The following is a 22967-nucleotide window of genomic DNA, read 5'->3' on the forward strand; positions in this document are numbered from 1 at the left end:
TGTCCGAAAGAGGGTAGGATATCCAGCGAGATGCGGTGGAGATCGAAGCATCAAAAGTCTGCCAACACTGAAGCAGATTGCGATGAGAAAGGCATGTATCATGACTTAAGCCCGACGCTTCTTTCTACGAGTCGCGTGCTTGCCTTTCAGTCGATTCAATTTGCCATGTCCTTCTAGAAAAACGCTCTATTCTTTCTCTAGAGCAACAGTGAAGCTTTTCTTTCATACTACTTACATCTAAGCCCGAGATCAATCTTTCTTGGTCTTCATGTCCCGTAATCATCCAACCACCTTTCCAGCTTGTCAGAAAATGTGATTGGCCGAGTTGCTCAAAAGTAAACGCACTGCCGCGGCTCGCGCAAACAAGCATTTGGGTAATCTCCGCTCGTCGCCTTTACACACAACACCGCACATCACACGACACTGGAGCGGCTGCACCTACTCAAGACAGCGAGTCGATGCTCAATTCAAGCATCGCAGAATGACTTACCACCGAAATTTGCGATCGCAAACATTTCCCTTCTGCGCTCCGCCATAACCATCCGCCTACGCCCCTCCGCAATTTCTCATTCTCTCGACTGTTCCCCACCCACCGCGCCGGGAGAGCAACAACACCAAAACGAGTAAAAACAAGAAAAGTACCACAATCGATCGATCGACACATGATTCCAAGTACGAGCGCCAGCCTCCTCATCCTCAGCCTCAGCCTCAGCTTCAGCCTCCACCTCCGCCATCCCCTGAAAAGCCAAAAGTGCCGTGAATCCCTGTCCCCTGTCCCCTGTCCATCTCCATCTCCGTTCGGATTCAGGAACACACGCGTGGTGTGCCGGAACCTTGTTTGCCGACTGCCGAAGCATACGGTAAGGGGAAGAGTAAGGTGGGTGTGTAGGCGTGGGTGTACCTACGCAGTGACCAAGTAACCTAACCTTGCCTCCTTTTTTGTTCGCTGGTGTAGTGACAGAACCTGGAGGGAAGCCGATGGTTTCCTGGATGGGAAGGTGGGGAGGGGAGTGCGCGTTTGTTTTGCACGGTCGTCGTTGTCTAGTTGCCTCTTTTTGATGGATTGTTGGGTTGGTTGGTTTTGATGTTCCGCGCGTGTGGTAGATGTTGAGTTTGCTCCGCGAGTAAATCAATGGAAGTCTTGAGAGAGATGAGCGATGAAAGCGCGCATGATTTGCACGTCGGGCATTGTTTTTCAAGTGACGGGAGAGCTGAGACCTGCAGTGACATTTCATCTACAGACGATGGCGACGATGCGGAGAAATGCTACGACCAAAATCGACCACACAGTAGTGACAAGAGCACCATCTCAACGCCACCAGTAACGCGGCATTCGTCCTCCACGCATGCAACGAGACGCTCAGTCAAGCTCAGTCTCCATGCCTCCGTCCTCTCCATCCATCTATCCATCCATCCAGACCACTCAAGGAAGCCAAATTATCCATGCGCACATCCCCTCCAACAATATACCCACAATACGGGAACTGCCACTTGCGCCTCAACCAAACCACGAACCCCTGTCTACACATCCTCTTCCCTACCACCCTCACCCCAGCCGCCCTACCCGGTCGACACCCTGCCCTGCGACTAGCGCGCCAGCCACGCGTGCGCCCATTCTTTTACGTGGCTCAGCCTCTCCACGAATAGGGCAAGACGAGCACGTACTCTACGACAAAGGGAATGGAGGCGAGCAAGTGTACGCGCGTGGCGTCGCTGTTTGCGTCGGGAGCTGGAAATCTTGGGAACGCGAGATTGCCATTGGGAATCGGAAGTACTCCCACTGGCAGGCTATTTGACGGGTGGATGAACGGTTGGAGCGTGTTGGAGTGGTGCGGCGCCGTGTGCACGCAGAAGTGCCGGACGGACGAAAGAAACTGCATGACTGACTGACAAACTAACCACCAAGCTTACGTCTGCAATGGCCACCGAGTGAGTAAGCTACATCCACGGACGGACGGACGGACGGACGGACGGACTATTTGCAGCGGTCAAGCCCATTGTTGGGCAGGTAGGTTGGAAGTGACTAAGAATCGCCGCGTGCGCCGCGGAACAGATGGGATTGATTACCACTCTACTCCTGCACGAGTGAGTACTGTGTACGGAAACCCAGACGGCGGAGAGACTCATCCCTGCGACCACTCTGTCTTTTTGCGAATGGCTGGATTGGTCGGAGAGCTATGGTTTGTCACATTGATGGGAGTAGGAGCATTAGGGTCCCGCCTCAACTCATCTCGCCACCAGCGTGATGGAGGGCGAGCAAGAAGCGGTTGGTATAGAGTACGGTAGATGGATTACTGTACCGCAATGTGCGGCGGAGGGAGCGGGAAGTTTGTCTAGACAGGGTGTGTGGGGCGCTGGAGAGCGGGTGCGGCTGAGAGCGGGGAGGCGCCGCGCTGGAGATCAGGGACTGTGTCTACCGCGTTTTTCAGCGAGCAAGGAAGAGTAGCGGTGGGCAGGCAGTTCCAAGAGAGGAAGGAGGGTCTGGCATGTGAACGGTGGGTAGATGCAGGTTCACTGATCGAGGAATCAGAGTTGGAAGAGCAGCACGTGCGAAATTCATCACGATGAGTTCAGATCACGGAAGTATTCGAGTAAGCGTCGTGAACATTGTTGGATTATACAAAGTTTTGATATGGAGAAGAAGGAAAAGTCTGTTCGCTTTAGACATTACAGTGAGTGGTTTTGGTTGGTGCGGTATGAGCGATGGCTCTCCCCCAACACGCCGAAGACAACGCCGCCATGTCATGGACCCCGACTTCTTGCCCCGTTCTGCCAACCCCTTCCATCCCGTCCACGCTTCTTCTTGATCACCTCAGGTAAACCTACGGTGCGATTTACAGTCCGCGGCCACTCGTCGATCAACCTCGGGCGCCGGATCGACCAGCGCCACCGTGGTGGCCCGGCGCCATTTTTTCTTCTCGCCGAGCGACTGTGTTCCAAGCCGCTCGGCGACTCGTGTCTTCGGTGATAGAGCCCTGCTCGTCCGTCTTGGTATCCAGGTTCCAAAGCGTAAAAAATGTCATTAAGACTTGGCCGCGAATCAAAATGTTCGCCGACGACATAGGCCGCGCGGACAGCAGCGGAGTTGTTCCAGAGGACTGTCCGCCTGTCCAGTGGGTGGTATCAAAACTCCGTGACTCCTGGCCGATTTGACCCGGCTTGGGGTGCTCCCTCGGCGAGAGATGTGATGGGTACAATTTTGTACAGTAATGTCGTCGAAGCAGCCCGGCTTTTCAGCGTAGAGGCCGCCATTGTGACGACGGCTGCGAGGCAGCTCACTCTTGGTTGATCAGGGGGAGCTCATTGGCGGACGTGATGGAGAAGTCGGACATGGAGGAGCAGGTGGAGAGGTGCCGCGAGTGGTTGCGGGCGGCGTAGATGCGCTCCTCCTCTTCCTCGTCCTCCTCGGCGGCCATGAGGAAAATATCGAGGCGGATCTTGACTGCTTGGCGGCCGTGAAGGTTGGGGATGAAGACGTATTGGTTCTCGGGTTGCTCTGACTTGGCGGAGAGGGTTCCACAAGGGAGGGGGTTGGAGGCAGCCACCTTGATGGTTTGCGGGGGGACGGTTTGTGTTTGAGACATGGTGGTTGTAGGTGAGAGAGGAGGTGTCGAATGTAGTGGTAGATGGTAGTCTATGGTGATGGACAATGGCGGGCGTCATGGGTTCTTTATAAAGACAGCCGTGTGCATGCAAAGTCCGTCCGAGAGCGAAAGTTTGCTAGGGGGACTTGCCTATCGCCGGGAGGCAAGGTTCATGGGCTTGGGCTTGGGCTTGGGCTTGGGCTTGGGCCGGGGCCGGACTGGGGTTAGTCACGGGCCACAGACAATGCACCTTCAGGTCCGGTTGGCAGCAGCCTTGCCCCTTTCGGCTGCCGCCAGATTACGTGACATGCCCCCCGTCCTTGGCTCGAAAATCGACCCTCTCCACGGACGACCGCCTGGCCCGCGCGCTGCAGTTGACTCTGTGTGCTGCTGCAGTGTTCGCGGATGAGCGTCCAGTGACGACAGTCAATGACGCTGAAGGAAGAAAATGGACTTAACGGAGTCGGGGGAAGGATTTCTGGTCTGACGCGGCGTCTGGCGCCGGCAGCTCGGTCCCGGACGGACGTCGACGGAATTATCTTACAATAGCAAAGACTGACTTTGCCCGTCAAGGGACCATCTGACGGCTTTGCAATTTCGAGCTGGTCAACCATGTGCCCATCTCGTGTAGAGTTGGACCGGGGTGTCGTGTTAGAGAACAACGCTTGGTAGCAATGGAATGTCACCATGCTCGACGCTTGAGTGCTCCCCGTCAGTCGCAGTCATAGCATATGAATGCTGCCCGTCACCTACAGTCACCGCATATGAATGCTCCCCACCACTAATCAACTTCCTTGAGTAAACTGCTCTTGTCGTGTGTGTCACGGCTTTTGTGGCCGAGCCTAGGTTGGAACCACTACCATGCCACTGATCGCGTGGCGCCCTGTCCGCCCTGCGCCTGGCCTGGACCGCTCGCCGCCTCAACACCACCACCACTAAGAATATCACTAAGAATACCACCACCACCGCTACAACTCACCGCCGCCGTCGTCCTGCACCATGCCCAGCGGCCCACACGACGCCAGCTTTGTGCCCGCCCTCATCGTCGTTGACGTGCAGGAAGACTTTTGTCCGCCCGTGAGTCGATCGCTGCGCGCCCCTCACATCACCCCGCACTCCGCCATTTACCCCCTCCACACCGCACCGTATCGCCCGCCACCAACGTCCATCCATCGCATCGCTAACAATGCACCCAACAAGAACGGCGCCCTGGCCGTGCCCGACGGCCGCCGCGTCGTCGCGCCCATCAACGCGCTTCTCCGCCTACCCTTTGCACTAAAAGTCGCGACCAAGGACTTCCACCCGCCCTCGCACGTCTCGTTTGCCTCGAACCACACCCCGCCCGACAACGTCCCCTTTGCCAGCTCCGTCACCATCGTCAACCCGCTCAATGCCTCCGAGACGTGCTCGTCGCGCCTGTGGCCCCCGCATTGCGTGCAGGGCACGCCGGGCGCCGACCTGCTGCCCGACCTCGACGCCGCCGCGCTCGACGCCGTCGTCGAAAAGGGCCAGGACCACCGCGTCGAGATGTACAGCGCCTTTGCCGACCCGTTTCGCGCGCCGTGCGTCGCACAGAGCGCGTTGGAGGAGCTGTTGACGCAGCGCGGCGTCACCGACGTCTTTGTGACGGGCCTGGCCATGGATTACTGCGTCCGGTACACGGCCGAAGACGCCGTGGAGCGCGGCTGGCGCACGTGGGTGGTGGAAGAAGCGACCAAGGCCGTCGACGCCGACAAGTGGGACCAGGTGAAGCAAGAGATGGAGGCCAAGGGGGTGCGGTTCGCGAGCGTTGACGGAGAAGAGGTCGGCAGAGTCAAGGCCCTGGCCGGCAAGGACAAGATTGCTTGAGAAGTCTCATGAGTGATGACATGATACCATCGGATGGGAATGAAGAGACGGATTATGCCATTCAGCCCTTCCCACCTCCCTGTCTGTTTACTCCTTCCCCCGCATCACGCTTTTTACCCGTCCGCTCCCAAGACGCTCCCGCTCCACACCTCCGTCCCGCCCCTCCGCCAAACTCTTGGCTCAGGGAGCGTTCCGCTGTCCTACAACACTGCCCCACGTCTCCCATGTCATCTCTGTCCAGCCATTGAACTGCTCCCTCGCCCTCGTAATCAGGACTTGTTCAGTACCATGACTCGTTCTCAAATTGACCGCTCGCAACCATCTCGCCACTGACAGGAGCATCCACGAATGATCTTTCCATCTTTCTACGGAACGCGAAGCCGCTCTCGTCATCATCCAACGCCTCTTGTCACTGTCCATGCAAGTATATCTCCCGCGACACCCGCTGCACACAGGATAGAATGAGATATGCTCCTGGTGTTGGCAAGAGGACCAATGCTGACAGAAGCCAGGGTTTTTGGATTTTCCTCGCCGTCGGCAAGAACTCCAAGACGTCACCATCACCGTATTCGAGAGCAGTCCTGTTGACCTGCAAAATCCTCGTCACACAGCCTTGTGGCTACGAGTAGACGGGCGGGCCTGCGGCAGCGGCCACCGCGGTTCTGGACAAGTTACCTATGGTGATTGCCAGCGCTTGAGAGCCTGGTAAACCACGAGCTCGTCAAGGCATCGTTCAGGAAGAATGTACCGCGCATAGTCTCTCCAATCTTTGTATTTTGGATGCGTGTCAACAAACTTGACGTACTCCCAGTACTCCGGGTACCACCCAGCATACTCCCAATCAAGCAGCGCGCGGATGCGATAGCTATCCTTATCAACAATGATATTAAGCTGCGTCAGGTCGCCGTGCGTAAACACGACGCGATGCACCTCGCACGGTGTCGTCTCGTACACGTCCAGCTGGAACGCGTCAAAGGCGGCCTCGTCGGCAAACGGACCGCCGTGGCAGGCGTTGTAAAGGCGGCGGTCACTCAACGCGCCGCCGCCACCCGCACGACGCAATCATCATCGCGGCGGCGCCCAGCGGCGACGTCTGCCGCCGCATCTCTTCCAGTATCGCGCGCAGCTGGCGCGCGACGTCCATCTTTTGCGCCGCCGTCATGGCCGGCCACACGTCCTCGAGCATGGCGCCGTCGATGTAGTCCATCCAGATGCTGACGCCGTGGCCGACGCTGCCTGCGTTTGCTTTTTCTGTCGCCGCCGCCGCCTCTGCCTCTGCCTCTGCCTCTGCCTCCGGCGCTGGCAGCTCGTGCAGCCGCGGCACCGGCAGGTTCAACGTGCCCGCGTACGCGAGGGCGTCGCGCTCGGCGACGGTGACGCGCCGCCCGTGCTTGACGACGAGGTTCCCGGGCCGTCGTTCGACGCGGCAGCCGTAGCCGTCGAGGAGGACTTGCGGGGCTGCGTGCGGTGTAGTAAGCTTGGGGCGTTTGTGGATGGGTGGACGGATGGCGAGGGGCAGGAGTCGGGACACATAGGCATACGAAGGTCAAGGGGGGTTTGTAGGTTGGTATGACTTGCAAATGTGTGTGTAGGTACATGCCTGAAGCTGAAGCATGTTGCTCTTCCCGCGCCTCTGTAGCCGCCGCCGCCGCTTGCTGCTCCTCGGGAGGACCGGGACTCGCCATCGTTCCCGAGGGAGCAAGGAAGTGAAACAATTGCACCGAGTGAAGTGAAGCGTCGAGGTGGACTTTTGCGTTGCGTTGGCCTGTTCACCAAGGAACGCGAGAGGGAAAGCCTTCCATTCAGTTCCCTTCACACGAATGGCTGCGCCGACATCAGAGCAGAGCAAACAGAGCAGAGCAGCAGCGGAAGAAAGACGAGAGAGACGACGGAGGTGCGAGCTGCAGTCATCCAGAACGAAAAAGAACCAAGACCTCCCGCATCAAGCGCCGCAAGTAAGGCAGGTACGTACTAGATAAGCGCGCGTCTCTTCTCCGCTCCCCCTGTAGGTCGTCTCTACACCTCCCTGTCATGCGGCGCCGCTTTCAACATGTGCCACCGCCGCGGCCGGCCGGCGGCTCCAACGGTTTTCCGAAACACGTACAACCGCGCGCGCCATCATGCGTATGCGTTTCCCATGAACTTGCTCAACGGGCGTTTGGTTTGGCTAGGCGAAACAGAAGACCCAACGGCCGGCCCGCCAAACGAGTCGTCGACGACGACGGGCGGGAGACGGGCGGGAAGAAAACGGCTTCATGCTCACGCGCTGCGCATGATGGCCAACGTCACGTCTCGACAGTCAACTCGATCTCCATGTGCGGAAGCGTTGGTTTACTAGATGCATATGTATTTTACATTCATATTTTACGGCCACACCACCTGCTGAAGAAGGTGGCGGGACGGGGAGGCGGGGTATCTATCTCGCTTTTGTACGCGCGCTGCTAAACGTATCTAGGGTGGTTGGTTGGAAGAGCGCAGGGCGGAGGAGCGACGGAAGCAAAAGATATCCCCCAGGTCGCGTGCCAAAACAAGACGTGCCCTCACGCATGCATGCATGCATGCAGCATGCATGCAGACCTTCGTTCGCGCGGTCCAAGTCGTTGCGCTTTTTCTATCTTTTCGTGTTGTCCGCCTGCTTGCTCGACGCCTCATCCGAGGCGGAGAAATTCGCCATGCCAAAAGCAGAAATGCTGCGCTCGTTTGTACTTCGTCGAGATCCAATGACAAACGCCGCAAAGGAAACTCCGTGTAATGCCGTCTGTCTAGACTGATGATGATGCTGCTGCTGCTGCTGCTGTAAACGCCGGAAAAGAAGTCGTGTCGAAAAACGTGGTGGTGGTATTTACAAGACTCGGGAATGCTCGAGGCGGTAATTGTACGCCCAGGGCAGTGAGTAGTGGGTCGTAAGGCCGACTGTCAACAAGCTCGGGTCCGCATCCAAGTCCGAGGATGGGAACGGCGAGTGTGCCGGACGTGTCGTTCGTGGCGGAATCCTGGCCGTTGGAATGACGGGGCAGGAGGGTCCACAAATCGAGGATTTATAGTGGAATGAAGGGCCGCGTGTTCAGTCGCCGCCGCCTTGGTGGGTTCCGGAACGACACTCATTCTTGTGGGTGGAGCAGTAAGAACTGTGGAACATTAGCGGCAAGTTTGCGCCGGATCGGGGGCTGGAGCTTACTTGAGAGGTATCCACTTCATCTCGGTTTGGTCGAAGCGGTGTCCCTCGTACCGTGTGTTGGTCAAGCTCCTGGAACCGTACTCCTCCTGCAGCAGCGCTTGGTACGCAAACGGAATCTTGACGGGCATGTTTTCAAACGTGCTGTCGCGCAGAGGGAAAATGTCGTCGAAGCGGAAGTGATGCTTGTCCTTGCAGTACATCCAGCCTTCCTGGCCGTTTTCTTCACGCTCCTTGTCGTGGCGGACGGTGGTAATGTCGATGAAGAGACCCGTGTCGGTGTCGATCCAGCGGGCGTCAATGACGTTGAGCCAGTCCTTGGTCGAGCCGTTTGTGTAGTGGGGGTTGACCTCAATCATGTAGTCGCGGCTCCTGTCGGTGCCGGGGATGTTGAAGTGGTGGACGCTCATGTTGTAGTACGAGGCCAGATAGTGCATGCTCTGCTCCGAGATCTGGACGTCGATATCCGTGTCCCAGGGCATGATCTTGCGATTCCACCACCAGCCCAGCAGAGAGCCGTGCATGATCCACGTTTCGGCGCCAATGTCGTGCATGGTCGAGAGGTAGGTCTGGACGAGGGCGGTCAGGTTGGAGAGGCGGTCGTCATAAGACAGGGTCGTCTCTGCAAAGCGGCCGTCGTAATGCGGGTGGAACTGTGGCACGGCGCGGTCAGGGTCTGTCGGGGCGGAGAGGGCATGGGAAACGTACAGTTGACTCGTGAAAGTACTTTTCGACGGGATCGCCCTTTTTGCCCGAGTGGTCCTTGCGATTCTTGGTCTTGACGCTGAGAAAGTCGGCATCGCGCTTCTGGAGCCTAGGGATAGTCGCGGGGGCGGCGTGGACGAGGGCGAGGCAGGCGGCGAGCAGCGCAAGCAATAGCGAGAGGCGGGTAAACATGGCTGGAGATGGCGGTGGTATGGCGATGATGGAGTAGCGGCTATCGGGCAAACAGCATGGTACGGGGAAAGAGGAGTGGGAGAGGGAGCGAGAGACGAGAGAGAGAAGAGGTGTCGGTCGCGTGAGAGGTTGCCGGAGCAAGACGAGGCTGCAGGTGCAGTCTTAAGTTGGCAATGCGGAGCGTGCGTGGGCCGTGTGGTAGCCGTAGTGGCTTCTGTGCGCGTCCAGTCCCCGTCGTCACAGGGGACCGTCCGCTCGGCGCATTTTGCAGCCACCGCAAGCTGCAATCCAACGCAAATTACTGCTAGCACCGATTATGTCTGCATGTATCATCCAAGCCGACTCCTTCTCGCGGTAAAAAGCTTGCGCGAGCGGCACCATGGATGCCCGAGAGCGAGGCCTCTACGCTACGCTACCTATGGCATCAGCGCCTCTGGTCGTGGTGCAAGCAGGCGGGCGTCGTAATGGGCGGCGCACAGGCGCTGTCATACGAAGACGTACCCACATCAAAGCTGGGGGATGCACCAGCATTGCACTGATGTTCTCACCGTCGTCAGGCGCGCAATGCAAACAAGCCGACTGAAATAGAATTTGTTATCTTGGGTTGCGTTGTCGCTCGGCGACGTCTTGTCGGCAGGGAACAACAGCTGGGCACCTCAGTCTGGGCGGGCGCGGCGCTGGCCAAGGCGTGGTTTTTCGTGGCCGCGCGGCTCCAGGCCAAGCTTTTACCAAGCTTTTGGGGCGACGCGCCACGAGGATACCGACGGCGACGGCGACGGCCACCGACAGGACGAAACTGTTTGTTCGTTCCCGTCAACGTCGACGACGCAAACCAAACGTCGCGTCGCAGGACGCTCTCCTCCAACATGTCTCAGTCTACCGACATCCCTCGCTCCGCCTAGGTGCGGTGCCTGTCATCCAATCCCTCGTCATCCCTTCCGGCGTCTCGCCCACCAGCCCGGCTGTCATCGCTGACGCGGCACCGCCGAAGCCCTTTGCAGCTAGACCCTGGGACTTTCCGCCCACCTACCCTCCGAATCGAGAGACGTCAATTCCATCTTCCCATGTCACCTCGTCCGACTAGATTACCACCCGCTGTCCTTGCCGCGACTGACACCATGTCTCGGTTCCATCCCTCGTCGACCACCACAAGACCTACCATTCCTGTCACTCAACCCTCTGCTACTACAGTACCCACCGCTCTGCACCCTGGCGCTAGCATGCCGAACATCCGTCAAGACAACCACAAACACCACCCCAGGCGCAGCACAGCCTCTCGGCCCGCACCTTTAGACACACCCGTGGCGCACACTCAAGCTTCAGCCTGCAACGCCTCTCCCCTTTCCCTCATTAGTCCCTACTGACCGTCGGGTCCCACGTACACGGCTCGTACGACCCCGTATCCAGCTTCGCCATGTCGTCTGCGTCGAGCTCGAAATCAAACACGTTGGCGTTTTCCTCGATGCGCGCCTTGCTGACCGTTTTCGGCAACGGCACGAATCCCTGTTGTTATTTTGGTTCAACGTCTTCTTCAGTAGCAGTGCAGACCAGCAGGAGCAGAGGAGAGGACCACCACACGCACCTTTTGCAAGCTCCACCGCAGCAAGATCTGCGCCGTCGTCTTATTATGCTTCTTGGAGAGTGGGACCAGAAGCGGGTCGTCGTTCCTGGTTGCCCTGACCAGCGGCGAATAGGCCTATCCGCAGCATCGCGCATAAGCAACGACCGAGCCAATCACGCAGCTTCAAAAGCCAACTCACCTCGAGGACAACCCCCCTATCCCGACACCACCGCACAACGTCGTCGCGCGCGAGCCACGGGTGCAGCTCGACCTACCCCTGATCAGCCGTCGGCTCCATCTTCCCCACGTCTTCCCCGGACGCAGCACGCACCTGATTGACGCTCAGCATCCCGCCCTCTTCTCCCCTCTGCTTCCTCCCCTCCATGTACGCCTCCAGCTCCTCTAAATGGTGCACCCCATAGTTGCTCACCCCAATGCTTCTGACCTTGCCCTCCCCTACTGCCTCGACCAGCGCCTGCCACGCGCCTAGCCGCGCTTGCATCCCGCCATACGGCGCATGCAGCAGATACAAGTCGACGTATCCCTCGAGCTCCGGACACCCCGCCAGCGTCGCCTCGACGTCGGCCCGCGCCGACGCATACGACATGGCGCGCGGGTGCACCTTTGTCGTGAAGAAGAGCGCAGATCGCGGCACGCGTTTGGCTGGAGAGCCGGGGGCGATGCCGCGCGCGCAGCCCGCCTCGTTGCGGTAGGCGCGCGCGCTGTCGACGTGTCGATACCCGACGCTGATGGCGTGGTGGACGAGGTCTTCGCAGTCGGCGGCGGGCCTGCGGAAGCCAGGTAGAAAGTGAGCGTTTCGTGACCGCACAGTCGAGATTGAAGTCCTTTCTTACGTCTGATACACTCCGAATCCCATGACGGGAATGTCATGGCCAGACTGCAACCGGTACGTCGACCCGATGTCCAACGGCGCACCGTTCTTCTCGGCCATGGCCGCGGTCCCAGAGACCGTGCTGCTTCTTCTACTGGTAGCCCCGCCCCTAATCGACGCCGCCGTTGCGGTATTCGGCCAGGTGGCCAGAGTCGCTGCTACGGCTGCGGGGCGCGGTCGAAGTGAAGCTAGTCTGCCAATCGACTGGGAGGTCGACAGCCAGCAGCGCGCTTTGGTGGTGGTGGCGGTACTGCACATGCAGCGGGCAGGCGGGCAGGCGGGCAGGCGTGCAGGCGTGCAGGCGTGTAGGAAGGACCAGCAAGAAGCAGACGGCGGGGGGGGAAAGCTTCGTGTCACCAGCTGAGGTGCGTCGCGCTGCAGTCGGCCAGTCGGCGCGGTGTAATTGCGATCGAAATCCAGATGAGCTGCTCGTATTGAAAGTAACGGCGCCGTGTGTTTTGGCAAAAGTGGGAGCTTGGGTGTTGTTCAACTCAACATTGAACGTAGCGAGCGGCACGAGCAACGGCGCCCGCCCGCCGTGTCGAAAGTGGTATCGATGACGTATAGGGGCGAGGATGCACGGCGGAGCGGGACGGCATCCGGGGTTCCGACTGGAGGACCTGAGGTTGACTCCACCAACTGGCCAAAGCTCCATCCACCAGGAAACCGCACGGTTCCTATTTACATGTTTGCATGCTACTGTAGTGGTTGTCGAGTAATCAGACAATGGTTCGTTAGATTTAGGGATCATCGCATTTCGTATAGTCGTATAGATCCACCCAGCCGGCGCCTGCAACCAAACATGCTTCGGTTTACCACTGCAGGTTGCCAGTCCTTCGTTGGTCATGATCGAGAATGCACCAAGACAACCGAACAGTCATCGTGTTGTAATCTATCTATCCTATTTCATCAACTCCAGCTCGTACATCGCCCAGCCGTGAGGAAGACCCAAAGTCCCCATCCAAACTCCAGTCCAAATCTCATAATCAAAACACCACCGCGGAGCAAACCCAACTTAGTCGCGGTCTTCTCTCCATTCCACACCATTGCTGACTCCGCTGTCGTGGTCATGGTCGCGCTCCCCTGAAGCTCGTGGTTGGTTCTTCTTGTTCGTCACGTCGCCCTCGTCTTCACTGTCTTCGTCTTCGAATGCCGCCGGGTCTGCCAGCGGCTGCGAAGCCTCGCCAGTGGGGTCCAGGGTGTCATCGGCCGATACTGAAATGCCCCTTGCTCCCCACTTAGAGTTGCGCGTCCGCGCAGGGGCATTCTCACCGTCACCAGCCTCCGCGTCGTACTCGTAGTCATCGTTGCGGTCGGCGTCAGTACTCTTGCGTCCCAAAAAGCGTCCTACCAGCCAACCACGCGACAGGTCGTCACTGTCGACGACTCCACCCCCCCGAAGCTTTACCCGCTGCCTTGTCCAATACACCCACGCAAAGTCAATGTAGAGCGCCGTCTGTACGATGCCGTAGATTGTTCGCACAGGATCGAAATTGTGCTCCGGCCCGAAGCCTCGGACCAGCCAATTGAGTATGTAGAACCCGCGATATGATCCCAACGTGACAAGATAGAACGAGTCAATGACGGTTGGCACAGTGGTTTGGCGGAGCAGCATGAGTTGCGGCAGAACGCAGACGGATTCGAGGATGATTGAGAATACCCAGAGATTCTGAAAAGGAAAAGTTAGACCCATGCGGCGATATCCGGTATGATTACCCACCTCCGCAAAAGTGAACGGATGCCACTTGCGAAAGACCAGGGTTGTGAGGGGCGTCAGAACAAGGCTCCCGCCAAGCGCGTACATGCCCAGCTTCACGGCCTTTTCCCTTTCGCGCGTTCTGGCGAATATCCGCATCATGACGAAGACGGTGTAGGACGAGGTTACAATGAAGTATATCTTGAGAACAAAGTTCCACCAGCGGTGCCAGTCGTTGAAGATGGGGGTGTAGAGGAGGTCGACATAGCGGGTGCAGAAGACGACGACGTAGAGTATCTGCGTAAGTAGAGAGACGCCTGCGGGCAAAGAAGCGCGTTAGCTACAGCATCCGACATGCGCTCGACGCGAAACATGGACGTACCCTCTGCGCTTTTGTTGGAGTGTATCACGGCGATGAGTATCATGTGCGAGATGGCGTGGGACAGATCGCCCAGAATGCGAAAGATGTTGAAATTGAACGTCATGGCGATGGCCGAGGCGTGGGGTGCAGCGGGGAGCTAGCGCAGAGCTCAACAGCACGGGAGCTCCCTTGCGAGGTGCCAGTGGTGGTGTTGTTTGGCTGACTCTGAGGTCATGCAGCTTGGTTCCACGTCGAACGGAACGGCAGCTAGCGAAGCCCGGTGCGTGCGCTCTCTGTTAGTCAGCACAAACGCCAAGCCAGGACCTGATGCCCTACCGCAGGGCAGCCGATTGTACGTACCTAGACGGGCAACTGTCCCCGCTCCACTAGGTGTGTGCCGTCCGACGTCGTCTAAGGTCAAGCTTCTGCTACAAAGCTTCATCAACTTGCGACTCATTCAGCCAGATCGCCCGACTGCTGTGAAACGACGAAGATCAAGCTACAGTTCAAATTCTGCGGGCCTCGGTTTCTTCACTCCGCTAGGCAAGACCTTTTGCCGCATATGTCCGGATCTACTTGCTGTCAATCGACAAACTTTGGTGCCGCGTCGTTGGATGCTTTCAAATGGACGAATTATAAGAGCCGAGAGTGAGCGCCACTTCGGTTTCACTGCTCAGGCTGCCAATTAGAGTCGAATGTTGGAGCGAGTTCGACCAGTAGGGTCGCGCGACCCCAGGTGCCTCATTTAGGTCCTTCAGGATATGAGGCCGTACGCCTGATTAGGATGATTCAAGCGGTGGTACCAGAATATCTTGGTGCTCAGCTGTTATAAGCGGCCCTCCTCAGCGAGCCCCCTAGAGTAAGTCGTAAAATTGTACACTCTTTTGTCCATCATGCATTCATTCACAATTCTCGTCATTCATTTGCTGCTCTTTGTATCATCTTCCGCGGCTTCTCCGTTTGCTCTAGCGCCAAGATCGAACGAACGATCCCTCGAGCGTCGCCAGAACAGCCCCGGCAAAGGACGGCACTGCAGCGACAAGGAAAAAAATGACTTTGAAGTCATTCCTAACACACAGTACATTGTGTTCAACATGATGTACAACAAGCAAGACATCAAAGTTGGAAGTGTCTGTACAGTGTTCAAGGGCCTGGCGGGCAGTGCCATCAAGTGGGCCAGCGAGTGGAATCTTCCTCCGCCACCACAAAACCCAGACACCGTAAAGGGATATTCTTTCATCGGCCTCACGATTGAAGGAGGCGGCGAGCGCCAGCTGCGCGACATCTCCGACATTCCTGTCTCGTACTCATGGAGCTTCACCAATGAGAACTTCAAAGGCAAGCACTTCGCCACCACAGTTGGAAGAGCTGCACTAACACCCTTCAGGCAACGTCGTCTTGGACTACATGATCGGGCCAAAGAAAGGCGACTCGAAGACCAAAGGCGAAGCGCAAGAACTCATGCTTTGGTTTACTTGGAAGAACGGCCAGGTCCCGATCGGCTTTGGCAAGGGCAAGAAGAAAACCCTCACCTTCCTCGATAACAGTTGGGACATGTATCAAGGATTGAACAGGGACACAGGAATTGTCGTCACCAGTCTGCTGGCCGTTCGACAGTACAGTGGAAGCTTTTCGGGAAACACCAAGGACTGGCTTCTGGCTTTGGCCAACCAGGCTCAACTCTTCCCTCCGGACACTACCTGGTTGAACGTCGTCAACGGCGGTGTCGAGCCTTTCTGGGGCGTCGTCACAATCGATGCACAGATCGATATGAAGATTGTCTCAGGCCCTCCAAAGAATAAGAGGAAGAGTGTAGGCGGGAGTCACGGTGGTCAAGGGGGGATGAGGGGTCATGGAGGCCCGTAGAGCAGTCGCGCCGTCTGCCTTGTGTCTATATCCTTCGATCGGGCCGTTATGTACATCACGGCATGCGCAGGGCGCTGAGTTTTTTCTTTCGGCTGCTGTATTTTCGACCCACCATTTTGAAATCTTGACTACCATTGGTATCCTGGCCCCCCTGCCTCAATCGGCCTGCTCGCGCACCTCGTTGCGTCAATATTGCCTCCGCTGCGACGACGCCAACTTGCGACGTTCGTAGCTGGAGCCTTCGCGTCTGGTTCGCCAAATTTCGCCGCAACCAACTCTCCTGAATTTTTGAAGCTACTGAAGCTACTGAATTAGGCAGTGTGCGTGCGAACCCGATGGTGTTTTATCCACTCCTACTATTCCCTGCCCCTGACTTTATCCTTGCCCTTGCCCATGTCCTTGCCCTTGATGTTGTTCTTGTCTGCAACAGTGATCGACATATCGCGAATGACATCACTTGGATGAAAATGGCTGGGCGGCAGCGGCTGCGGCGATAGATTAAGGGTAGGCTCAGGGTTCAGATTGTCGTCAGTTGGCAGTGACATGGCGGCGACGGTGGCAGCGATGGCGATGTCGAGTAGTGATGAAGAGGAAAAGGTGCGGTGGTCGTCAATACCACGGAAAGTCAACACCATGGGTGGCGGTGGTGATTGCCAGCGGACCAATCAGATGCCTGGAACAATCACTTCAGGGAATCACAATCCGGTAGCGCGCGCGAGCGTCCGCCAGTGCGACCAGGCAGAATCAGACAGGAGGGTTCAAGATCTCAACATGGTGGGTCAGAATTACATTCGCCTTTCTTTCACCCACGATTCATTTTCCATCGTTGATAAATAAGCATATTCGTGAGTTTGTCGGGAAACATTGCCCGCTAAGGCTTGTGACAACCTTGTATTCAGACTGTTTCCTGAATTGGCAGTTTGCGATGGCTAATTTCCCGTATTCAGATCCAACTTTGTTTCCATCACCTGCCAAACCTCTTCAGCTCCAACCATCTCAGCGGCGGATACACCACGGCAGCAAAGGCAAAGCCGACGTAGTTGCCCAAGTCTCCGCCGTCCTGCCCTATCTGCTTCGCTATGGGCCCAATGTACCACACCTGGGCCATGCACATGATTGCGCCGACCCAACCTACGACAAAAGCCGTGAATGCGGCGTATCCCACGGGCAGCTTGTCCTTCTTGTTCCACGCAGTCCAGTCATAGCCCGTCTTCCAACGAAATAGCACGTGCTCTTCCAAAGTCAGAGCGATCCAGATGCAGACCCAGTAGCCCATGAGGGCAAGGAAATTCGTAAAAATTGAAGAAAGGTGAGCGCGGCCGACAGCTGCGCAGATGGTGTACACGATGACGCCGGCCGTGTTCCACAGTGCCCGAGGCACGCGCTCGGCCCACGATCCCAGGATTTGTACGTCCACGCCGGCGCTGTACGTTGGTGGAATGAGGTTGGAAATGAGACCGAGCGCGATGACGACGCCGCAGAATTTGCCAAAAATCCCGAGCGGCGCGAAGGCTTCGACGATCAGAGCACCTTGCGACGTCTCGTAGGCTTCAGCCCAGTCCGGATTGCTGGCCATACCGCTCGCGAGACCAATGCCGAGAATGTAGACCATGGTGAAGCTGGATGTGAGACCCCCGTAAGTCACAGCAAAGACTTTCCAGCCCGGTGTGTTTGAGGGATAGTAGACGAGGTAATCGCCCGCTTCGCCCGAGTAGGTCACTGCCGCGGAGAGGCAGAGCGAGAAAAACGAGATGCGGTTGCCGATAAGAGTGCGAGTGTCGGGGGCCGAAGACGGTGTGGAGGTGTCGAACTTGGGGCCCGCGACACCCGCCAGAATGCTGAGAACTACGAGTTGCGGGAACCAAGCGTATTTCTCGTACATGTGGAAGACGGAATAGCCAAACGTCGTGACGAACCAAGTTACGATAGCCACTATTACGATGCCGACGACGATGGAGAGGTTCGACGACGAAACGTGGGAGAGGACCTGGCCTGCGACCACGCAGTCGATGAGAGAGTAACCGAGCAATACGATTATATTGAGCGAAACGACAACCTTGGCCGGGTAGTGTCCCATGGTATAGCGCGACTGTGCATGTGAGTTAATTGCGCAAATAGTGAGGGGTTTGGGCACTCACAAATATCATGGTCCTGTTGCCGGAACGTGGACCAAAGGTGGCGGTGTAGGAAGTGGCCAAGCAGCCGACCATCATACCAAAAACCGCACAGAGGCAGCTGTCCTTGAAGCCGAGAGAGTATACCGAAGGACCGAGCATCCCGAGTGTTATGTTATTCGCTGCGAGGTTGATTGCGAACCACAGAATCGCGACCTGCGAGTATCCCAGATTTCGCAAGTCATGTCGTTCGTGCTCCTCGACGCGCTGGATTCCGCGAGTTTCGAAATTGTATTCCGTTAGAGTGGCCTCGACGGTTGTGATCCAGCTCTTGCCCTTCTCCGTGGTAGCCGGGGGCGAAACATCTTTGTAGTCGACCGCTGAGGCTGTCTCGTCCGGCAAAGGCAGACAAGGCAAGATGCCTCTCTCAGGATCCGGCGCCCCGGGTACGCGAAGGCTGCTCATTGCACCCTGGAAACAGTCAGCACGTGGGACTCAGACAGGACAGAGGGGAAGCGCGCAGCATGCGTCCTTTCGCTAGAATTGTCTAGATCAAGTTCAACCGTATCTCTCAGAACGACGGTTCCGTACCCGAGCCACGACTCCTACAGCAGAGAGAGTGCTGGAAAGAGTGTAACGCGCGGCAGAGCCATCGAACACCGGTCTCATGCTGATGCTACCTTTAGATACCTTGATCCGAAAGCTTCATAGGGCGATTGGTCTGCATTCTGCCTTCCAGGTCGTACTTTGGGTTTAAGTCAAATCGAGAGGAGCAATTCCGTCGGCAAAATGCAGAGAGAATTTCTGGAAGAATGCGCCGCAGGCGATGTAAAGGGCCACAAGCTTTTTCGTCGGCTGACAGCTGTGCGGCTTGCAGTGACATGAATCAGAAGGTCTTGTCATGGGAAATGGTACAAGAAATTCTCCGGTACCGGCCCGGCAGGCATTAAACTATCTGTGCATGAGATCTCCGTCGATCAAGCGATCTCCGAGATGCTCTCCAACCAATATAACACAACATACAGGTACGTACCCAGTGTGCACTGGATGCTGACATGGGGTTTGTTGTAGTCCACTGTTGGGCTATAAATCCACTAAACGCCGTTTCCATGCGCCCAACTCAGGCCGCCGTCGGCCGGTGGTCAGCCAAGCTTCTTGAAACGCCCGATACACTCAAAAATCGCTTTGTTTGATGACTACCAGCCGTAAGCATGTTTCTGAACACGGGAGAGCCATACCTACAGCCAACCTTCATGTTCTCCACGTCGAAAACACTGTAGAATGCTGAAAAGAATTCTCGCCCCAGCACCATGCAGCTTCCTCTTTGGGCTGATAGGACGGATCCTGAGTGGACTCTCACTGCGCACATTGTTTGTCCATTCTCTTCATCTTCGATCGCGTAAGCATAGTCGAATGCGGTCAGCTTGTATTCATTCTGAGCCAGCCCGATGGTAATAATGGGCAATTGTTGCCGGTGGTTGCAGGGAAAAGTAATCGTGTCGGCTGTAAATCCAGATTCCGGAGGCGAGTCAAGTGCGTTGAGTATATTCTGTAGAAATGGTCGAGGGAAAGCAAAGCCCGGGAAGTTGAAGTCGAGTTCGGCAGTGCAGTTCTCAAGCTGCACGACCAAGGAGAATCCGGAGTCAATGTGCCCGAGATATTTGGCCTCGACTGCCCAGCCGAGGGTTTCCGATGGAATCGTAGGCATCATATCGACGTCTTCCAATCTCAGCCCATGGTCCAATCCACCGAGTGTCAGCTGTCCGGACTTGTGACCTTGCGGCAATTCGACGCCGAAGATATTTTTGTCGAGGTGACCCGCGTCCACCATGCCTGTGAAGAGGGATGACGAATCCGCGAATGAGCGACCAAATTTCAAACCAAATACACCATGAGGGCCGGCAGAGCGTGAGTGGGTTCTTGAATGCACCCAGGTAGCTTCAGTGAAGGTCTTGTTCCAAGTGCCATTTTGTCCAAAATTAATGACATCCCGAGCAAGGTGTCCTCGGTACAGTGTCTCTCCCCATGATATCTCCGGAATGGTAGGTCCTCTCAGGTAGGTCGAGGATTGGTTGCTCTTGAAAACGTTCGAGTCTTCACGCCCCCGATTCCTCGATCGAGCTTTCGCACGACATGAGGCCGTTGGAACGATGAAAATGTTAGAGGTCAAATCAGGTACCATGCGAACTTTTTGCGCAGGGGTGCCAATGCCGAGCTCGAGCGTTAGCAATGAGTCCCGAGGATGCGCTCTTTCCCTCTTCCCCTGTCCAGCACCGAGTGGATGTTGAAGCAATGACTGGTCTTGTTTAGGATTTTCTAAAGATGCTGAATCATGAAGCCATTCAATCGGTATTCTCAAAATGGCGGCGTGGGCAGCTCCTGAGAGCAACAGAGAAAGGTGGAAGAATTTGAGCATGGCGTTCGGGACGAAGAGGATGTGACAAGAGCAGGGAAGACATGAGGGCCGTGGTGAGATCTTATTGTTTTTGAGCACGTAACAAGAAGCGACGAACCGTTTGAGGCCAAGAGCCGCTACCGTGTCTGTGGACTATGCTCACGGGTCATCTTTTGCAATCCTCCGGAATACGGATAACGACCTGTGCACCGACTATTGCTCCTGCTTTGGAATAGGGGTCTTGCGTCTGGGTCACTGTCAAATAGCTGCAGACACAGGGCCTGGGAACAGGGACAAAATGCGAATGTTGAAAGGCGTGTTGATTGGGGAGGATTGGCTCCAAGCTCTACTCCGGTCAGCACTGAAATGGGGTGTTGTTTGTTGAAATGGCGACGCTGTTGGGGAGCCAAAACTGAGCTAAGCACGCTAAGGTGGGCGCTAAGCTATCGATAAGCAGCACAACAACGTCACTCGTGTATATTTCCTTGTCTTGTCCGCCGACTCACACGCTGCACTTTCGCCTGCGCATCCACCGGCACGTCTTTCAAGCTCCCGCCTCTCACGATCCACAGTCCTCGCCATGCGTCTCCTCAAGAACCACATTGACCGCCGAACTGGCGCCGGCTCTGCCACTCTCCTTCCAGAGGAGCCTGAAGACATGTGGCACTGCTTCAATCTGATCCGGCCTGGCGACAAGCTCTACGCAGAAGCGGTGCGCAAAGTGACAAAAACAACTGGAGGCGTCGACAGTGTGAAGGGCAAAGGAGCGACAACGACCAAGCGCGTCCACATGCGGCTGATGGTCCAAGTCACCAAGACCGACTTCGACCCCGGCGCATCGCAGCTTCACGTCGCTGGCGTCGTGGCAGAGGAAAACGAATACGTCGGACTGGGTCAAAGCCACACTATCGACCTCGAACTCCACCGGCAATTCAAGCTCGAAAAGGCGGATGGGTGGGATAGCATTGCGATCGCGGCGCTGCAGGAGGCCACGGACCCGCGCCAACGCGCTGAAATTTGGGCAGTCGTCATGCAAGAGGGGCTCGCCAATATTTGCCTCATCACCGAACACCAGACAATTCTACGGCAGCGCGTCCAGACGCCCATACCGACCAAGGGCAAGAGCGGCGCCGGCGCCCACGACAAGGGCATGGACAAGTTTTACGGGCTCGTGCTATCGACGCTGCTGCGACAAGTGGAATTGAACAACCCGCGGCCTCTGCTGCTGGCTTCGCCCGGCTTCACTGCGCAGAGCTTCCAACAGTACATCAAGCAGCACGCGGTGACGACGGGGGACAAGGCACTAAGAGCCTGGCTGCCGAGCATCATTGTCACACATAGCTCCAGCGGCCAGGTTCACTCCCTGAACGAGGTTTTGAAGAGCAAGGTCATTCAAGAAAAGCTCAGCAATACAAAATACGCGCGGGAGACGGCGCTCATGGACAAGTTTTTCGATCTGATGCGCAAGGATGACGGAAGAGCGTGGTATGGACCGAGGGAGGTGGAGAAGGCCGTGGAAAAGGGCGCTGTCGGTCGTGGTGGGGGCGTGCTACTCATCTCCAACGCACTTTTCCGAAGTGAAGACATTGCGACGAGAAGGAGGTGGGTCTCTCTGGTGGACAAGGTCAGAGAACAAGAGGGCGGCGAAGTCAGGGTATTGAGCTCAGCACATGAGAGCGGCAAGAGGTTGGAAGGTCTGGGCAACATTGCCGCCATCCTGACCTATCCCCTCGAGGATTTGGACGAAGAAGTTGACAAGGAGAGTGCAGAGGCTGACGGCCAGCAGCCATTATGAAAGATGTAAGACATATACCCAAGGCATTTATCGCAGTCCTCCCTCCCCATCCGTGCACAAGAATCTCGAATCGAGCTGCTGTCCAGGATCAGATCAAATCTACGCCAAACGTAACTTTTCTGTTTTGACAATCCTCAAACACTCAAGGAGATAGCTTTCTGTTTCCACTCACCACTCGCGTGCGCAACGACTCTTGCACCCCATTCCTGACCCTGATTCCCCTTGTCAGCTCTCCGAGCCAGCTTCGCAACCACACCTGTCTCAAGCATCATCGTTCCGTCCACAGCCTCCTGTTTCCCAATCCTCAAGCCACAAGTACCAACGACACAAAGCACCCTGACTGGACCGAACCACGACAGACCAGCTCACTTAAAAGCCATGCACGCAACATGCGACTGCGGAGGAGCAATGCACCGCCAAGCCCGACCAAAGTTCTGGTTCCAAAGACTCGGATGAGAAAACAACCAGTCGCCAAACGTCAGTACGTGAGGATTGAGCTGTGCACCTAATTGAGCTGTTGGGGCTTGACCGCTAAACGCCTGACCGCCTCCAAGACGGATGAACGCGTGAGTGCCTGGGGCTCAAGGCCGCAGTGAATGTCACGCCTTGTGTAGATGAAGATGATGGGTCTGTGGTATTCCTCGTCTTCGCTGGCGACGGGAGATGCTAAATGTTAGACTACAGTGGCAAGAGCGGGGCCTATCTTTTGTTCTCTGCATCATAGAGACACCCACCGCACTTCCTGGGTCAATCTGCGGTGAAGGACGACAGCTCCACAGGCGC

General features: G+C 56.7%; 10 protein-coding genes across 10 annotated transcripts; 3 read left to right on the top strand and 7 right to left on the bottom strand.

Moving 5' to 3' along the window:
• The first annotated feature begins 4428 nt into the window (after nucleotides 1–4428).
• J3D65DRAFT_385813 (Isochorismatase-like protein) lies at nucleotides 4429–5606 on the top strand. Its single transcript, XM_066795807.1, has 2 exons — nucleotides 4429–4661; nucleotides 4785–5606. The coding sequence occupies exons 1-2, from the start codon at nucleotides 4584–4586 to the stop codon at nucleotides 5430–5432; spliced, it is 726 nt and encodes a 241-aa protein (XP_066655670.1). The 5' UTR covers nucleotides 4429–4583; the 3' UTR covers nucleotides 5433–5606.
• A 501-nt stretch (nucleotides 5607–6107) lies between these two features.
• On the bottom strand, nucleotides 6108–7117 carry J3D65DRAFT_603492 (uncharacterized protein; the record flags this gene model as incomplete). Its single annotated transcript, XM_066798214.1, has 3 exons — nucleotides 6108–6462; nucleotides 6488–6909; nucleotides 6974–7117. 3 exons carry the CDS (start codon nucleotides 7115–7117, stop codon nucleotides 6108–6110), a joined length of 921 nt encoding a protein of 306 aa, XP_066655671.1.
• A 1489-nt stretch (nucleotides 7118–8606) lies between these two features.
• J3D65DRAFT_552884 (LicD family-domain-containing protein) lies at nucleotides 8607–9504 on the bottom strand (the record flags this gene model as incomplete). The annotated part of the gene is made up of 2 exons (XM_066797101.1): nucleotides 8607–9260; nucleotides 9316–9504. 2 exons carry the CDS (start codon nucleotides 9502–9504, stop codon nucleotides 8607–8609), a joined length of 843 nt encoding a protein of 280 aa, XP_066655672.1.
• A 1350-nt stretch (nucleotides 9505–10854) lies between these two features.
• Nucleotides 10855–12017, bottom strand: J3D65DRAFT_552787 (NADP-dependent oxidoreductase domain-containing protein; the record flags this gene model as incomplete). The annotated part of the gene is made up of 5 exons (XM_066797095.1): nucleotides 10855–11007; nucleotides 11087–11200; nucleotides 11265–11336; nucleotides 11397–11853; nucleotides 11920–12017. 5 exons carry the CDS (start codon nucleotides 12015–12017, stop codon nucleotides 10855–10857), a joined length of 894 nt encoding a protein of 297 aa, XP_066655673.1.
• On the bottom strand, nucleotides 11870–12937 carry J3D65DRAFT_385831 (uncharacterized protein). The gene has a single exon (XM_066795808.1). The coding sequence runs from the start codon at nucleotides 12802–12804 to the stop codon at nucleotides 12067–12069; it is 738 nt and encodes a 245-aa protein (XP_066655674.1). The 5' UTR covers nucleotides 12805–12937; the 3' UTR covers nucleotides 11870–12066.
• On the bottom strand, nucleotides 12663–14237 carry J3D65DRAFT_625897 (ER lumen protein retaining receptor-domain-containing protein). Its single transcript, XM_066800379.1, has 3 exons — nucleotides 14036–14237; nucleotides 13678–13970; nucleotides 12663–13626 (listed from the first exon to the last, which is right to left on the bottom strand). The coding sequence occupies exons 1-3, from the start codon at nucleotides 14136–14138 to the stop codon at nucleotides 12973–12975; spliced, it is 1050 nt and encodes a 349-aa protein (XP_066655675.1). The 5' UTR covers nucleotides 14139–14237; the 3' UTR covers nucleotides 12663–12972.
• A 321-nt stretch (nucleotides 14238–14558) lies between these two features.
• J3D65DRAFT_697236 (concanavalin A-like lectin/glucanase domain-containing protein) lies at nucleotides 14559–15880 on the top strand (the record flags this gene model as incomplete). The annotated part of the gene is made up of 2 exons (XM_066804041.1): nucleotides 14559–15372; nucleotides 15437–15880. Exons 1-2 carry the CDS (start codon nucleotides 14908–14910, stop codon nucleotides 15878–15880), a joined length of 909 nt encoding a protein of 302 aa, XP_066655676.1. The 5' UTR covers nucleotides 14559–14907.
• A 780-nt stretch (nucleotides 15881–16660) lies between these two features.
• Nucleotides 16661–18897, bottom strand: J3D65DRAFT_625902 (permease for cytosine/purines, uracil, thiamine, allantoin-domain-containing protein). Its single transcript, XM_066800380.1, has 2 exons — nucleotides 18019–18897; nucleotides 16661–17969 (listed from the first exon to the last, which is right to left on the bottom strand). The coding sequence occupies exons 1-2, from the start codon at nucleotides 18457–18459 to the stop codon at nucleotides 16845–16847; spliced, it is 1566 nt and encodes a 521-aa protein (XP_066655677.1). The 5' UTR covers nucleotides 18460–18897; the 3' UTR covers nucleotides 16661–16844.
• On the bottom strand, nucleotides 18898–20773 carry J3D65DRAFT_625904 (aspartic peptidase domain-containing protein). The gene is made up of 2 exons (XM_066800381.1): nucleotides 19237–20773; nucleotides 18898–19190 (listed from the first exon to the last, which is right to left on the bottom strand). The coding sequence occupies exons 1-2, from the start codon at nucleotides 20408–20410 to the stop codon at nucleotides 19168–19170; spliced, it is 1197 nt and encodes a 398-aa protein (XP_066655678.1). The 5' UTR covers nucleotides 20411–20773; the 3' UTR covers nucleotides 18898–19167.
• A 115-nt stretch (nucleotides 20774–20888) lies between these two features.
• Nucleotides 20889–22432, top strand: J3D65DRAFT_385950 (translation factor pelota). The gene has a single exon (XM_066795809.1). The coding sequence runs from the start codon at nucleotides 20970–20972 to the stop codon at nucleotides 22182–22184; it is 1215 nt and encodes a 404-aa protein (XP_066655679.1). The 5' UTR covers nucleotides 20889–20969; the 3' UTR covers nucleotides 22185–22432.
• The last annotated feature ends 535 nt before the right edge of the window (nucleotides 22433–22967 follow it).

Source organism: Phyllosticta citribraziliensis (assembly GCF_038025025.1).
Source record: "Phyllosticta citribraziliensis strain CPC 17464 chromosome Unknown J3D65scaffold_6, whole genome shotgun sequence".
Lineage (NCBI taxonomy): Eukaryota > Fungi > Ascomycota > Dothideomycetes > Botryosphaeriales > Phyllostictaceae > Phyllosticta > Phyllosticta citribraziliensis.